Source organism: Plecotus auritus (assembly GCF_963455305.1).
Source record: "Plecotus auritus genome assembly, chromosome: 6".
Taxonomy (NCBI): Eukaryota; Metazoa; Chordata; class Mammalia; order Chiroptera; family Vespertilionidae; genus Plecotus; species Plecotus auritus.
Window position 1 is genome coordinate 177,828,226 of NC_137773.1, and position 17,326 is coordinate 177,845,551.

The 17,326-nt window shown below is 48.4% G+C and overlaps 1 protein-coding gene across 1 annotated transcript in view; it reads right to left on the bottom strand.

Moving 5' to 3' along the window:
- ARIH2 (ariadne RBR E3 ubiquitin protein ligase 2) overlaps positions 1 to 12,463 on the bottom strand; it is a 50,368-nt gene extending 37,905 nt beyond the window's left edge. Inside the window, 3 exon segments of the mRNA XM_080673542.1 lie at positions 5,981 to 6,325; positions 7,927 to 7,988; positions 12,401 to 12,463. Coding sequence (XP_080529668.1) covers positions 5,981 to 6,229 — 249 coding nt within the window. The 5' untranslated portion in view covers positions 6,230 to 6,325; positions 7,927 to 7,988; positions 12,401 to 12,463.
- Between the last annotated feature and the right edge of the window lie 4,863 nt (positions 12,464 to 17,326).

The window sequence follows — 17,326 nt, forward strand, 5'->3', positions numbered from 1 at the left end:
CTGTCTAAAAATTACAAAACAAATAGCCCGGCCAGTGTTGCTCAGTGGTTGAGCACCAACCTATGAACCAGGAGGTCACGGCTCAATTCCTGGTCAGGGCACATGCCTGGGTTAAAGGCTCGATTCCCAGTAGGGGCCCTGCAGAAGGCAGTCAATCAATGATTCTCTCTCACCCTGATGTTTCTCTCTCCCTCTCCCTTCCTTCTTCTCCGTATCAATAAAAATAATTTTAAAAATAAAATAAATTAAAAATAAACAAGAACATCAATTGCTTGTTACAAGTGACAAATGCATAGAAACCAGGATTTAAAATTGGGACTATAAAGACTGCACTTAAGAGTCAGAAACCCTAACACTCATTGTAATTCATCCACAAAGGGGAGTAATGATTCACAAAAGAATCTTTTTTAAAAATATATATATTTAATTGCCCTAACTGGTGTGGCTCAGTGAATAGAGTGTCAGTCTGCGGACTGAGGGGTCCCAGGTTCGATTCCGGGCAAGGGCATGTACCTTGGTTGCGGGCACATCCCAAGTAGGAGGTGTGCAGGAGGCAGCTGATCGATGTTTCTCTCTCATCGATGTTTCTAACTCTCTATCCCTCTCCCTTCCTCTCTGTAAAAAAATCAATAAAATATATTAAAAAAAAAAATATATATATATATTTAATAGATTTTTTACAGAGAGAAAGGGAGAGGGATAGAGAGTTAGAAACATCGATCAGCTGCCTCCTGCACACCCCCTACTGGGGATGTGCCCGCAACCAAAGTACATGCCCTTGACCGGAATCGAACCCGGGACCCTTCAGTCCGCAGGCCGACGCTCTATCCACTGAGCCACACCAGTCAGGGCCACAAAAGAATCTTAAGACATTTTCCAGCCATATTTTGCTGAATAACAAACACTAGATTCTAAAACGAATTCAAGTAAGAGGGGGGCAGAATAGTGTTCTAGAGAACGTTTTCCCTGCTCTACTGCAGTTAACACAGCAATTCCAAGAGCAAGAACTGCAGTGAGAACACATAAAACCACCAGCTTATTCCTCCAGTCCTACCCGGGGAACACCACACGTGAGACAGCAGCGCAGTTCAGTGTCGGGAGGTTAGAAACACCTGCCCCTCCCTTCCTTTCGGAGGTAAAGACACCGACTGCAGGACCAGCTTCCAGTTTATTCCTGTGTGTCCTGTCTCCCACCCCAGCCGCAAAGTCACTTGCCCACCCTCCTGCTTTCAAACCGCTGGGTCTGCCTTTGTTACCTGCACTGCCCTCCGATCACACCTCAAGGTTTTCCTGTCAACACAAAGCTCGGAGAGCTCACTGTGCACGGGACCTGGCCCAAAGCAGACTCTCTCCCCCCTTCTTAAGCAAAGGGGTGGGGCCCAGCACCGCATCCCACCTCTTCTGCCCACACCCTGACCTGCTGCTAAGGAGGCGCGCACCCTGCAGCAGACACTCTGGCCCAGGGGTCCTCAAGCTTTTTAAACAGGGGGCCAGTGCACTGTCCCTCAGACCGCTGGAGGGCCGGACTATAGTTTAAAAAACAAACCATGAACAAATTCCTATGCGCACTGTGGGCCCGGGACGCATCGGCTGCTAAGCAGGACAGGCAGCGGCACCCAGCGGGCCGGATACATGTCCTCGGCGGGCCGCATGTGGCCGCGGGCCGTAGTTTGAGGGCCCCTGCCTGGCCCATCCCAGGGAAAGCCACCGGGGCTCCACTACGGCTGAGGCCCTTTCTGAGCAGCTTGAGAGCAAACGCCTCAGGGGTTTCCTGGAGCAGCACTAACGGGACTCAGCGAAGGACAAACTCTTCTTGGCTAACTATCCCACGTACTGTATTTTAAATGCCTGTTATTGCTAGAAAGGGCCTCTCTCATCCATAACAATAACGATAAAATAATCTTTGTGTAAGTTTCATATAAAAATAAATGTGTAAAAAAGGTAACACTGTTTTCTTGGTTCAGAGGTCGATGCTCAACCCCTGAGCCACGCCGGCTGGCCTACACCGTTTTCTTTAAAAGCTCATACGTGATGGCTTAAAACGTTTGTCAGAGATTTCCCTCCCCCCACACGCTTCACGTGGCAATCACCACATCTCTGCCGCGTCTGTGCACGATGAGGCCCCTTCCAAACGCTGCTCCTGGTTCTGCCGGGATGTGAACGGTAGTGCTTTCCCTCGGTGACAGGTAAGCATTCTCTGTTGTCCAGCCTCAGCCTTGATCTGATTTTCTGCCACTTTCCTTTCTCAATTAATGACGCTCCTCACGGACTAGTCCCAGAACACATACAGGAAGTTACCCTCCCACCCCAGGTCCTCACTAAACCAAAAGCTCAGGGTGTCACACAGGTGGCGTTTTTCTACTTGAGAGACATCAAATCCCAAAAGGCAGTAGAAGGCTTAACTTTATGTTGGACCATGGCTCATGCACAGGCAACTGCCCGAACACACAAAACGGAGTCACACAGACCTGCACAAGAGTGAAAAATTGAAGCCACGCCTCCAAGTTACATAGTTTTTGTTCATAGGCAGCTCTTCCCAAAACTATGATTTTAAACGACATACATGTGACATTCCCTACTGGCCCCACAGCACCTGGATCACGTGGAAGAATGAAAGACCTCAGCATGTCACGGAGTTGTACACACGGTGCCTGACCAAGGGGAAACAGAGACAGACATGCAGCGAGAGCTACAGTAGCCCAAACCCCCGTGAGCACCACTCTGCCAACTCAGCGCTTAAAGCATTCCCTTCTGTCTCAAAAAATATTAACCATAACAATAAAAATGCTAGTTTTCAGCCAGCCTGAGAGGAAGATTACGTGTGATTCCCTCCTTCCTTCTTTCTTTTTTCCACCGTGTAACCCATTTCAGGGCCTGCCACCGAGGGGCAAAGGCTGGGCCATGGTTCAAGGCCACGGCCCGCTCTGCGCTGGGGCCTGAGAGACCCAGGTCGGCCTGCCATCCACCCAGCCCATGGGGCTCCTTTGTGAGTAAACACGCGATTTCTCCTGGCCTCTTGGGTCCAATTCCCAAACCACTCAGCACAGCACTGCGTCCTTCGTGTGCAGCCGAGCCACCAGAGAGCCAGGCCCCTGTGGCCCAGCCCCAGAGAGAAAGTGGTCCAAACGTGCTCCTTGGTGACGTCTGGGACGGGGGAAACCTGTGTTCTGGCATCACCTACCTCCCATGGATTATTTTCTTTTGCCCATTTTCTCTTTAAAAAATAAATATACGTGTGTGTGTGTGTGTGTGTGTGTGTGTGTACAGATATATATTCATTGATTTCAGAGAGGAAGGAAGAGGGAAAGAGAGAAACATCAATGATGAGAGAGGATCTTTTTTTTTTTAATTAAAAATTTTTTTAATTGATTTCAAAGGAGGGAGAGGGAGAGAGAGGTAGAAACATCAATGACAAGAGGGAATCACTGACTGGCTGCCTCCTGCACGCCCCCTACTGGGGACCCAGGCGCAACCTGGGCATGTGCCCTTGACCAGAATGGAACCTGGGACCCTTGAGTCCACAGGCTGATGGCCTATCCACGGAGCCACACCACTAGGGCCTGCCCCATTTCCTCTTGAACTCTTTCCTGGTGTCTTAACTTTCTTCCTCTCTTTTTATCCTTTCACCTCCAGTCTAAGTTCTTGGTCCTTCTTGTCATGACCTTGAGGGCCAGAATACGCCTTTTCATGACCTCAGACAAGGATGTTCAGCAGGGTCTAGGGGATCTAACTCACACCAACAGCATCAGTTACTGTCCTCAGCAGCTGACCGAACCCACACGTATCCAAGGAAATATTCAGTGCCTGCTACGGATGAAGCACTGACAGGAGGGGTGGGGCGATAATGTGCAAAGCGGTCCCTGCCTCCAGGAGGTAACAATCCAGTAGGAGAGACGGTGCGAAAACGTGTGTGAAAGGTAAGCCAACCCGAGGCCTCATACAGGGCACGGGCCAACGGGGCGCCCACCACTGCTTTCCAGGGCTTCTCAACGGGCGCTCAGAGGAAGCCCAAGCGGGACTCCGAGGAGCCCTGAGGGCTCGCCAAGGCCAGGAGGGCTTCCTAGGGAGAAAGGCTTCTCAGAGGGCTGGCCATGTGTCAGCCTACAAGGGAGAAAGTGAAAGGATAAACCTTATGTTTATATATCTTACCACACACACAGAGATGAACAGGGGGTGCCTGCCCTCAGCTGTCTCCAGGAGGGCTTGCACACAGAATCCCTGTGCCTAGACGGAAAGATGCTGATGAACTGAGACAGGTGATACTGGACCACTCACAGTGACACCTGCAATTCCTTTTCTAATTTTAAAGGCCAACGCTGTGTAGAACCGGACAATATGACTAAAGCAAAAGCAGCCAGCTGACCGGACAGGGGAGGCGGGCCGGGGGAGAAGGAAGAAGCCCGATCCTCCTTTCTCCTAGGGCAGTCCCTAGAAGCAGAGTGCCAGCAGCTGTGCTGGAGCTACGGTGCACAGACCCAAACCGGGCTCCGATGGTCCCCATTCTCCCGAGTTGTCCGCTGAGCACAAGGGAGAGTCGGCAATCGCTTTAGGAAGGAGTCACACAAAAGTCCAGCATTCACTGTAGCTAGTTGCTAATAAACCCCTGAGTATCTACACCCAAGGTATTATTAGGCTTTGCTGACCACCGGGGGGGAAATCCCTAACCTGGAAATCTATTACAGAAATCATACACAGCACACCTCGGCTAATTCCCTTTACCAATACCAACAAGATTATTTGGTTGAAACCAAGCCAATGTACCTTTGACTTCAACCTCGAGCAGACAACAAAGTCCATGTAATAGGTCCCAAAAGAAAGTCAGTGAAAACAGTAAAATAAGAAAAATGTCCCCATTTTCACATAATGGGCAACACAGTAAGGGGAAGAAACAAGCTGGGAAAAGGTCTGAAGGACAGTAAAAACAGTGCAGTGTTCTGTGTGAGAGACGACGTACGAGTGTAATTCACACACGACAAATGTACACAGTGAGGACAAGGACTGGCTGAGGGGCAAGACACTGAAACGTACGCACCCTCGCCGGGAGGCTCAGTGGTTGGAGCATCACCCCAGGCACCAGAGGCTGCGTGTCCATTCCGTCAGGGCATATACCTAGTCTGGGCTCCATGCCCAGTCAGGGCATCTACCTAGGTCTGGGGCTCCATGCCCAGTCAGGGCATCTACCTAGGTCTGGGGCTCCATGCCCAGTCAGGGCATATACCTAGGTTTGGGGCTCCATGCCCAGTCAGGGCATATATGGAGCGAGTACGGGCATGTATGGGAGGTAACCGATCGATGTTTCTCTCTGTCTCCCTTCCTTCCTCTCTAAAACCAATAAAAATTTAAAGGAAGAGAGAAGTATGCTAGTTAAGTGTTAAAAATAAGATTCTTGGTGGAATAACCAACTTTGTTAATTCCTTAAAATTTCCGTGTTAACAACCCCCTCAAATCAGTGAAATACGGCTATGAGAACTTACTTTATCCTTAAAGTTACGGCTGTAACATTTCTTCCAACATCAGATTAGTCACCAGTGTATGAAACAAATGAGATCATTAGCCCAGAGGCACTGATTATTTAGGGCAAACATTTATCAGTCACTCACACATGGTTATGTAGAAGATGGTGATTCTGATGCTTATCAGATTTTACCCAATAAAGTTTCATAAGAGTCACTTTCTTAAACAAGTGTTAATCTGTGCAATTCTGCTTCTATATATTTCTGGTCTATCTTTCTTGAATCCATCCCACCACTCCTTTGTAATTCTTAGCAGTCTGACAATCTGAGGGTCTTAGATATGCATATACCAGAAAACAAAGTAAATGCATCAAATGTGTCCAAAATGATGCAACACGTACTGAAATTTGGCTTCAAGCTACAGAGCCATTCAATCGGCCTGAAGGAAAAATTAGTTAACAACAGCTCAGATTTAGATTTAGTTGGAGGAGGGCAGGATTACACGTGGAACTGACAACACTGCTCACCTTCAGGACAGAGGCTAAGCTGGTCATGTGCTCATTGAGAGCACCCTCGGACTCCTTGTAGGTCAAGCAGGTGAACTGGTACTCCTCAGGATCAAAGGCATCGGCCCCCTGCTGCTCCACATCGCTGGCTACTCCCACGTAATAGTCCTCTATGTCCCCAGGGTCCTCGTCCTCTTCCTCTTCTTCACAATTTGGGTCATAGTCCTCTTCGTTACTGTCAGACCCCTGGCTATTCATGTCCACCGACATCTTAGCATCCAGCCAAGTTGCAAATCAGGAAAGCAGGGTTTTTTCCCCTCCCCCCCAACTTTACCACTTTCTCAAATGCATTAGTGTTTTTGTCTTCTAAGGAAGAAAAAGAAAAAATGTGTGTTACTTACTTTCACTGTGAGAAGTTGTAACAGAAGTCATTCAAGAATCAACATGGCATAACCCTGACCCTACCCCACCCTAACCTATTCCCAACTCTGGTCTCACACAGGTAATCGCAACGTCATCTCCCTGCCCACGCATGTCAAAGAGAAACGCTTTCCTGGAGGGGCAGAAGTGGCCGACAATGGCAACCTCACACGAAGGGGCAGCATGAAAGGGTAAGGCTGTCTGCTCTGCGTCTAGAGTCACATTCCATGGGGCTGTCCTTCCTGCCAGAGTCTTTGAGACACACATCCCACAGCTGCCCACTGGGGAAGCAACCGAAAGGCTGAACCACCACAGTGTACAATCTCCTTGCTCGTCACTTAGTGGTGACACGGACAGTACATAACAGGGACACAGTTCCCAGTGTAATACTAGGGAGAGTGTGTGACTTTCCACAGACATCGCTCTCAGATATCTGGAAAGCAGGTGCATAGTTAGTAAAGGAAAATAAAAGCCACACAGCTCTTCAACACCCTCCTCTAGTCAGCGAAGTTAACCGATCCAGTCTTTTTTTTTTTAAGATTTACTTATTATTATTATTATTATTATTATTTTTTTTTTAGAGAGGGAGAAAGGAAGAGGAAGAGAGAAACATGGATGTGAGAGCAAAACATGGATCGGCTGCCTCCTTCACGCCCCCTACCAGGGATCAAGCCCGACACCCGGGCATGTGCCCTGACCAGAATCGAACTGGCAACCTTTCAGTACAATGGACAATTCCCAACCAACTGAACCACACAGGCCAGGGCCTGACTCAGTCTTAAAGTGTTTTACTGATCCTTTAAAAGCGGTGCTTAGAGGCGAAGAAACTGGCCTATCAGAGAAGGAAAGCTATGGGTAGTCTTCTGTCTTAGCAGGATCAAGGCTAGGGAAAACCAGAATCCATTTAGGGTGAAGAGTTCAAATGAAAACAGCTACTGAAAACTCCTCTCAGATCAGAATGTTACTCAATGACATATAAAGGAACAGAGAACACTAGTTGAGAAAGCAAAATAATTACAAGTACTAACTTCAACTCAAAGAAGATTTTGGCAAATACCCGTTAATTTCTCTGCACAAGTACTATTTCAAGTGATCATTTGCAAAGAACAGTATCAAATAATGACTTAAATCTAAAAATTAACAGAACGTTAAAATGCAAGAGCATTTGAATTGAATAGTATGTAAATAATTTACACAACCAAATCTGGATTAAATACAAATGTAAAGGCTATTTGAAGTAGATATTTCCCTTTAAAAAAACCATAATTAAAACAAAGATTTAGAATACATATATACTAAATATGTAACCAGTCTAAAGGTTAGAGCCATGTTTTAATGATAAAATAAATTTTAAAAAATCAATGAATCTAAGTTTGATATTAACTATAAATGCCCAATTTTAAAAAATCACAAGAGGACAATAAATATGATACTTGCAATTTCACTTTTAACAAACTGGTTTATATGGCAGAACCACCAATTCACAACTGAACCCAACTATGGTATTTTTCCTTTAGAAGAAAAGTTAATTTCTAAATTAAAAATACCTGTAGTCCTCGAAGATCTTTCAGGAAGATGTTACCCAAATATTCTGTCATATAATTTCCATCTAAAATGAAAAGAGAATTCTATTTATATATTTTTAAAATGATACCCTACTTTTGCAAATTTATTTTTAAAAAGCAAAGACATTTAGCCCTGGCTGGTTTGGCTCAGTGGATAGAGCACTGGCCTGCGGACTGAAGGGTCCCGGGTTCGATTCCAGTCAGGGACATGCAGGAGGCAGTCGATCAATGATTCTCTCTCATCACTGATGTTTCTCTCTCTCTCCCTTCTTCTCTGAAATCAACAAAAATATAAAAAAAAATTAAAAGTAAAGACATTTTAAAGGATAAGCAGCAAGGGACCAGAGTAACTATGAAATTACAACTGACCCTTGAATATGAGTCTGAACTGGACAGGTCCACTTATATGGAGTTTTTCAATAAATACTGTAAATATGTTTTCTCTTCCTTATAATTTTCTTTTCTCTAGCTTACTTACAGTAACCCATATATATAAAAGGCTAATATGCTAAGTGTCCATCTGACCGGTTGCTATAATGTGCACTGACCACCAGGGGGCAGATGCTCAACGCAGGAGCTGCCATGATGCACACTGGCCATTTACAGAGAAACAGAACCACGGACCTGGTGCTGACAAAGCAATACTCAGCTTCCCCCAAGTGGGACACAGGCTCGGCCACCAGCCCGGAGCAACACCCCACCAAATCGCAGCCAATGCTGCTGAGCCCCCATAGCACAAAATGCGGCCCACAGCCCAGCCCAGTCTTTAAACGGTTGCTGTGGGCATCAGGTAATGACGTCACGTAGCAACACCCGGCTTCCTCTCCCTAGTGACTAGCCTCCTTGAAGTTTCTTCAGCCCAGGAACACGACTTGCTTTATAGCCAGGTGCAAAAATTTTACACTTTAACCAAATGTCTGTGAAGCGTTTTCCCGTGCCTAATCTCATTTGATCCTCACAGAAGTCCTGGAGAAGGTAGATAGGAGACTCAGTAGAATCCTATTTTCTTTTCATTAGCCGGAAAATGGAGATTTAGAAAGTTTAGAAACTTGACCCAACTGAAAAGAAGAAATGGTGGATCCTGAAAATGACTTCAGGTTTTCTCACTGCACAGAATATAGTCAGACACTGCTGCAGTTAAATATTTTACCCTTTGTTCTCTCTGTGTGATCTACAATAATAATCTGCTTTGTGCTGATATTTACTGCTGTGTTGCTGATAATTACCTGAAAGAGAAGTTGGGGTGCTTCACTGGGCTGGGAAAAGTTTAGCTAAATCAGAAAGCAGGTCTAATTAACACGTTAAGCACCATGTCAGTCACTGGTGACTGACACTATACTTTCCATCCAGAAGAAAAAAACAGGCTTGGCGCTTAATGTGTTAAGCAAGTTTATTCTATATATATAAAAGGCTAAGTGGACTCATGCATACGCCACACATATAAAGCTCTCGCTGGCATCAATCACGTGTGTGTTTCGATCTGTCATTGTCTATCATGAATTTGGTTGACACTTCTATTGTAGAGAAAGGGTGAATAGCAATATTAAAATATTTCTTCTAATTAATTTCCTTTCAACGTGCACCAATCCGTGCACTGGACCACCAGTATATAGTATACCAGAGGCCCGATGCATAAAATTCGTGCAAGAGTAGGCCTTCCTTCCCGCAGGCACCCAGGACCTGGGCTTCCCTCGCAGCCCCGGCTTTGCCCGAAAGGTCGTCCTGAAGGACATACGGTCTAATTAGCATATTACACTTTTATCATTATAGATAATAAATGTAACACACAAAATGTATTAATTGATGTTTGTTATTGGTCAATAGTAGGCTACCAATTAAGTATTTGGGGAGTAAAAAGTTACACATAGCTCTGGTTGGGTAGGTGGCTCAGTTGGTTAGAGCACTGTCCTGATATACCAAGGTTGCAGGTTCAATCCCTGGTTAGGGCACATACAAAAAGCAATCAATCAATCAATGCATAAATAAGTAGAACAACAAATCAATTTCTCTCTCTCTCTCTAAAAGTCAATAATAAAAAAAAAGTTATGCACAGATTTTTGACTGCACAGAGGGTCAACCCCACATTGTTCAAGTGTCAACTGCATTTTCTTATATGGCCACAGAAATCCACTTGTCATCATTATATTGACAAGTTATACAGTCTTAAAAAAAACTAAGCATTCAAAGTAAACAGGTGACAGTGATCTAAACTGCGGTACTGGTGATAGAAATGTATACCCAATTCCCTCCCTCAGTTTGAAAGACAACCACCTTACTCCTATTGTTCAATTCTAAGTGCTGACAGAGTAAACCGTGACTGAATTAAGACCGGACTTTTACTATAAAGTCACCTACACCATGGCAATCTAACACAGAATGCTGCCAATATTTCAGATCTCACGTTACTTGTGAAAATATTATTTTCAAATAAAAAATGTCAGGCCCTTTTGGTTAGTGCACCATCCCAATAAGCCAAGGTTGCTGATCAGGGCACATACAAGTAGCAACCAAGGAATGCATACAACAAATTGATACTTCTCTCTTTCTACAATCAATGAATTAAAAAATGTCTCCCACAGGATGCTGCTAGGCAGTATTAACACCCATTCCCCAACTCTCTTCTGACGTGCTCAAGGGCCACCCAACTGTCACAGAGATACAGATCCCACTATCCCAGACTAAGTACTACTTGCTTACTCAATTATAAATTTTACTAGAGGCCCGGTGCACGAAATTTGTGCACTGGGGGGGGGGGGGGGAGGGAAGGGATCCAAGCCTGTCCTGCGCCTCTCGCAGTCCGGGAGCCCTCAGGGGATGTCTGTGTGGGGAGCGGGCCTAAGCCGTCAGCCGGACAACCTTAGCGCTGCCAGAGGTGGGAGAAGCTCCCGCCACCACTGCTGCGCTTGCCAGCCGTGAGCCTGGCTTTGGCTGAGCGCACTGACCACCAGGGGCAGCTCCTGTTGAGCATCTGCCCCATGGTGGTCAGTGTGCATCAGAGACAGGTCGTTCCACCCTTTGGTCCATTTGCATGTTAGTCTTTTATTATATAGGAGGATGTTATATAGGATGTCTATTTCTTTATCCTTTAGGATTTCTTGGAAAACCAGAGCTTATAACTTTCAAACATAGACAGGCAAATATAAATTAAGTGAAAACCAAAGTCTAAACTATAGTGTATGATTATTTTAAAAATCGTAGAGGAATGATTGACTTTAAAAAAACACTTTTTTCTTTTACTTGCATTTTTATGTAAGACTAGAGGCCCAGCAAGAACGAAATCGTGCGTGAGTGGCTTGCTTCCGCTTGCCTCAGCTGGCCGCCCCACCCATTGCCGCTCATACCTCTCCTCCACTAGTAACTCACACCCCGCCTGCCCTGAGAACCACTGCTCCTTTGGTCATGACGGCGTTACGGCGTGACAGCCACAGACCTTTCATATGAGAGATACTGCTTACCAGGCAAACACCCTATGAATATTGCCCCTATCTACAAAATATCCCTACCAATAATAATGCTCATGCAATGAGAGCCAATTACAAGTCAGATGTATTCTCAGTAAATCTTCACAACCCTACAGAGTGGCTTTCATCTTCCTACCAATGAGGAAGCTAGAGTTCAAAAAGGTCAAGTTACTTGCCCAGGACCACTCAGCTGGCGGCAGAGAGCCAGGGTCCTACGTCCACCAGATTCATGGCCTAGCGTGACTCATAACTCCCATTCTCTTAAAATATATTTTTACTGATTTCAGAGAGGAAGGGAGAGGGAGAGAAGAGAAAAACATCCGTGATGAGAGAGAATCTCGCCTCCTGCACGCCCCACACTGGGGATCGCACCCACAACCCGGGCATGTGTCCTGACTGGGAATCCAACCGGGACCTCCTGGCTCATAGGTCGATGCGCAACCACTGAGCCACACTGGTCAGGCCCCCATCACTCTTACAGAGCTACCTCCAGAATCACAACAAAAGTGCATGCGTTTCACTTTCTCTGGAATTCCTTCCCAGGATCCGGCTCAGAGGCTGCCCAGGCTTTGGATGTGTCCAGCCCACACGGTGACCAGGGGATCTAAGCTGAGACCCTTTCCACACTGGGATGGCGCTCCGACCAACTGAGCCACCGGCCAGGGCAACTTTTAATCTTTTCAAAGTTAAATATCCCTGTTCTACTTGAAAGAGTGCTTGCTGGCAACCCTCAGCGGGCCAGTATGCCACTGCCTCCTGAACAGAATTGATGACAACTTCCATTTCCTCAGATGTTAAACATTATCCCGACATCCTGGACAGAAAAGGAGTAAAATACATTATTTTCCCCAGGGCCCAGGACCTTGACACCCACCCTGGGCAAAAGGATCCGGACTGAAGACCTTTCCGTTTAAAGTCCACAGGAACAGAGGCTTTTTGGGGGGTCTGGCGATACTGATTCCAGATACAGCCTTTCGCCCGGAATGGCCACTTACCCAGCTTGCATCTCCGAAGAAGACGACTTGGCACGGAAATATGAACCAACAACTTAAGTTTCAAAACTCCGCACTATGTCTCGTACGGTCACACACGGCAGCTGCTTAGCCACACGGGGTTTTTAAATTTTAACGTAAAAAGTTCAATAAAATTTAAAACTTGGGTGTTTCGGTCGCCCCCAGCCACAGGTCAAACGCTCAGTGGCCACACGTGGCTAGTGGCTCGCCTGCTGAGCAGCAAAGGGTCACAGTACGGGCTGCGGCCGAAAGTTCTAGGGGCTGAGCGACCATCGGCCTGAGGGGAAGGCACCGACCACACGGCCGCCTGTCCCGCGGGCACAGCGGCGACCGGCGAGGCGGCTCCTGGGCGGAACGTCCCTTCCAAGGCGCCGGGAGAGCCGCGAGGACACGGACCCGCGCGCTGGGGACCCTTCACGGCGGCGCGGACGTTAACTAGCCGCGCGGGCGGCCTGGCCACAGCTCCCAGCAAGGACTCGAGTGGGGAGCCGGGAGGCGGCGCGTTTCCCGGCGCCCGTTGGGGAGGCCCAGGCGCCGGGCGGTCAGAGGCGCTGGCCTCCGACCTCTCCGCGAGCTGCGGCGCCTCGAGGAGGAAAGATGGGGCCGCCCGGCGCCCTCCTCGGCCTACTCTTCAGCCGCCCCCCGCGCACGGCAGCGGGAGCTAAGACCATGTACCGGCTGCCGGGGGCGCTGGGGCCTCGCGGGCGGCGACGAAGGCGGAGCCCCGGACGGGCTAGGGAGGCGCGCGGAGAGCCCACCCCTCCCCGGCCGCCGGGTAAACAAGGCCGCGCCGCGCTCTCCACACTTACCGGGAGCCGCGGCCCCGCGGCCGCTGAGCCCGGGCGGGCCGGGCCGGGTCGAGCCAGGCCAGAGGGATCTGAGCCAGGCGCGGCGGCGGCGGAGGCGGCGGGCCAACGCCGGTCTAGGCCCGCGCTGCTTCCTCCGGCGGAGCGGTCTCCGCAACTCCGGAAGTGCTCGACGCGCTTGCGTCACTTCCGGCTCGGGGTCGGCCCGCGGTCGCCGGGGTCGCCGCAGGCGCTGGGTAGTGTTACCCTTCGGCCGCCTCTTGGCGGTAGCCTGTCGCCGGGTCCCAGAGTCCGACGTGGGCACGCGGGCTCCGAGGGATGCGGGGGGCCGCGGAGGAGAGGGGCCTTTACCCGGCGCTGCCCTGACGGACGCCTCACTGCACTGTTTGTACTCGGGCGTTGGGTGCAGGGATAATGTCTCCACGTCCGTGGAGTCCGGGGATAAAGGCCTGTTATTCCCCGCGGGGCCTTCGGGTCGGCGTACCGGGCCGCCCGATGCCTCCCTCGGCTTTGAGGCCGTCGCCTGGTGGCCCCGAGCCGCAGGGCTTCTGCGCCCCCCCGCCCCCCGATTCGCGATCCAGTTATTTTGTCTCCCATTCGCCGTAGGAAACTGAATGTTAACTGCCTCGCTGCACCCCCTTCGTCCCCCCCCAACAATGTAGGAAGTGCCAATTATGACTTGTACCTTCTAGGACCTGTTGTCCGCCGTTATGGGTGGAACCTCGGAGGCTCCCCCGAGTTGCTGCGGCACGAGTGGAACCGCCAGCGTGAAGCCGGAGGTGTTAGGGAGGGTCCTGGGCTGGGCAAGTCCGTAGATGGCCCAGAGCATGTCCACCCGGACACGAGTCGTGTATGTCCTGTATGTCCTGCTTATTCGAGATACCGATGTGTGATGGGCTCTCTTATTTAGTTCTTGCTTCTTGTATGTACATATGTATATCTCTTAATCATGAGATTCAACTTTCAGTTTAACTCAAAACATGTACCGAAATCAGGTGCAAATACGTACTAGAAAACCCCAAATTAAATTGGAGTAATTATTGGTAGCGAGTATGTTTATTGTAGGATTTTCTGACGGACTCCTCACTTGTATATTAGCAGCATAAAAGTCTACTATAATCCAGTGTACTTACTACATTTGTTTTGAGAAAACAGCCCTTTATTTGTTTATTTAATAAATAATAGATACTGTACAAAGGCATCTATTGACAAGGAAAGGTATTTATGATATACTCTTTTTAAAAAAAGATTTTTATTGACTTCAGAGAGGAAGAAAGAGAGAGAGAGAAACATCAATGATGAGAGGGAATCATTAATCAGCTACCTCCTGCACGCCTTCTACTGGGGATGGAGCCTGTAACTGGGCATGTACCCTGACCAGGAATTGAACTGGCAACCCTTTGGTGCATGGGACGATGCTCAACCAACTGAACCACACTGGCCAGGGCTCAGGGACCTTGTCTTATCAGCTGTTCTTTCTCCCTTCTTGATGTTTCCATCAGCCTCAGTCCCATCTTTAAAAAAAAAAAAACAACCCTGCCGAAACCGGTTTGGCTCAGTGGATAGAGCGTCGGCCTGCGGACTGAAGGGTCCCGGGTTTGATTCCAGTCAAGGGCATGTACATTGGTTGCGGGCACATCCCCAGTGGGGGGTGTGCAGGAGGCAGCTGATCAATGTTTCTCTCTCATCGATGTTTCTAGCTCTCTATCCCTCTCCCTTCCTCTCTGTGAAATATCAATAAAATATATTTAAAAAAAAAAAAAAAACAACCCTAAAGTCTAAACTCTCCTTTAATTCTTTGTTCCTTTCCAAGCTCCTTGAACCAATAACTGACTCTCAGGGCCTCTGCCTTCTTGCTGCCTTTTCAGCATTAGATCCATCATGTGTCAACACTCCTGGCAAGCTGCTTCTAAGTGTCATCAATGACTACTAGTTAACCCTAATGAGCACTTAAAATTCATTCGTTTGACCCAGAATTTGATCATTTCATCTCTTGGATTCAAAGGCACCATTTTATCTTCATTTTTCTCCAAAACTCTTAACAGCAGCCTCTGCTCTGAGGGCTCCTGCTTTCATGCTGGCCCCTCTCCCAGGAGGTTACATAAATACCTTGTGCTGAAGCCTTCCTGTCTCTGTCTCTGGCCTTCACCTCTCCTGGTCCCCAGGCTACGTGTGTGACACTAGCCAGGTGTGTCCCCAGACGTACCCTGGGCACTGCAATCGCAGTGTGTGTGTAACCCAGAATTACCGTAGGATTCCTGGTAATGCCTCCGGGTTCTAGCTTCTTTTCCATCCTTCCATGACCTCTGCCTCGGTTCATGCCTTTACTGCCTCTTGCCTGGACTGCTGTGTTCTCCCTTAACTGGTTTCCCTGCTTTCAGTTCCTCCCAGAACAAATTTATCCATCCAAAATAGATTGTCCTAAAACAGATTGGATCATGTCACTACTTGTGCTTAAAAGCTCTTAAGTGATTAGAGCGTTGGCCCGTGCACTAATGGGTCCCAGGTTTGATTCCCAGTCAAGGGCACCTATCTGGGTTGTGGGTTTGATCTCTGCCCTGGGGGTGGAGGATACGCATGCGTGAGGCAACCCATTGATGTGTCTCTCTCACATTGAGGTTTTCCCTCTCCTCCTCTCCCTCCTTTCTCTGAAAAGCAATGAGGGAAAAATATCCTCCGGTGAGGATTAGCAACAACAAATTCCAACATGCTTCCCATCATTTTCTAGAAAACGCCTATAATACAGAGTAGGCAGGCTTTTGCGCCTTGCCCCAGCCCCCTTGCCCTCCACTGCCCTACGGGACTTCTGGACCAGCCAGGCCAGTCACTTCCTGATCGCAATCCCGATCCTGTTACTCATCGTTCCACCCCAGCAGACACGGTCCGTCCTCCCCATTCCAGGCTTCCCTCCAGCCTGGGAGTGCGTCTGTCGGGGGACTTATCAGGTCCCCTTGACATTGAGGTACCTGCTACAGAATAGGGGTATAACTACTATTCACAGCTTTTTTAATTTAAAAAATTTCACACGTACAGAAATGAAAGAGTAATATGATGAATACCTGGATACTGTGCACCTAAAGTCAATAAGGCAAAACATTAGCATAATCCTTAACCGCTCTCTCACATAGCTTTTATTCTCTTCATTAACAATTCCTTTAAGTTCTTTCAGAATATACCCAGTATCCAAATACTCCTCCCCACCTCCTCTGCTGTGCCCCCTGATCCAAGCCAGTTCAAGGCTTTCTGCATTCTCACCCAGCACTTAACTCGTCAGTCAGGCTGTCACTCCCTTGCTCAAAACACCAGAATGGTTCCCATCTCCTTCAGAAGAGAAGCTGATGACCTCACAGTGACCAAGGCAGCTTTGAGTGCCACCCTCACCTCCACATCTTGGTCAGGTGCCGCCTCTTGCTCTCCCTCACTGCTCCAGCCTCCGAGGCCTCCCTGTGGCTCCCGACAGGACAGGACGGACCATCTCGGGGCTTTTTTTATTATTATTATTGATTTTTTTACAGAGAGGAAGGGAGAGGGATAGAGAGTTAGAAATATAGATGAGAGAGAAACATCTATCAGCTGCCTCCTGCACACCTCCTACTGGGGATGTGCCCGCAACCAAGGTACATGCCCTTGACCGGAATCGAACCCGGGACCCCTCATTCCGCAGGCGGACGCTCTATCCACTGAGCCACACCGGTTAGGGCTGGGCTTTTGCATTGTACCTTCCTGTGTATGGAAGGTCCCTCAACCTCCACCCCCTTTCTCCGCACAGGACGCATTCACCTTCCCAGGTCTTGCACCCAGTCACCTTCTCAGTGAAACCCTCCCTTACGCACCTCATCAAAGTAGTAAATTACTCTGCCTCCCCCCACCTCTAATCTTCTCTCCAGGTTTACGTTTCTCCATTGCACAGCAGTTACCACCATTTGATAGACTATGCATTTCTCATTTATTTATCTTTGTTACGGTCTCTAAGCTCCACAAGCACAGGGACTCCCAGGGGTGCCTCCCGCACTGGGAAGGGCGCCTGGCACATCGCACGGCGGAACCGATTTCCGCGCAGTGGAAGCCTGGGAGCCCGGAAAAGTCCCGAAAGACTTCCAGA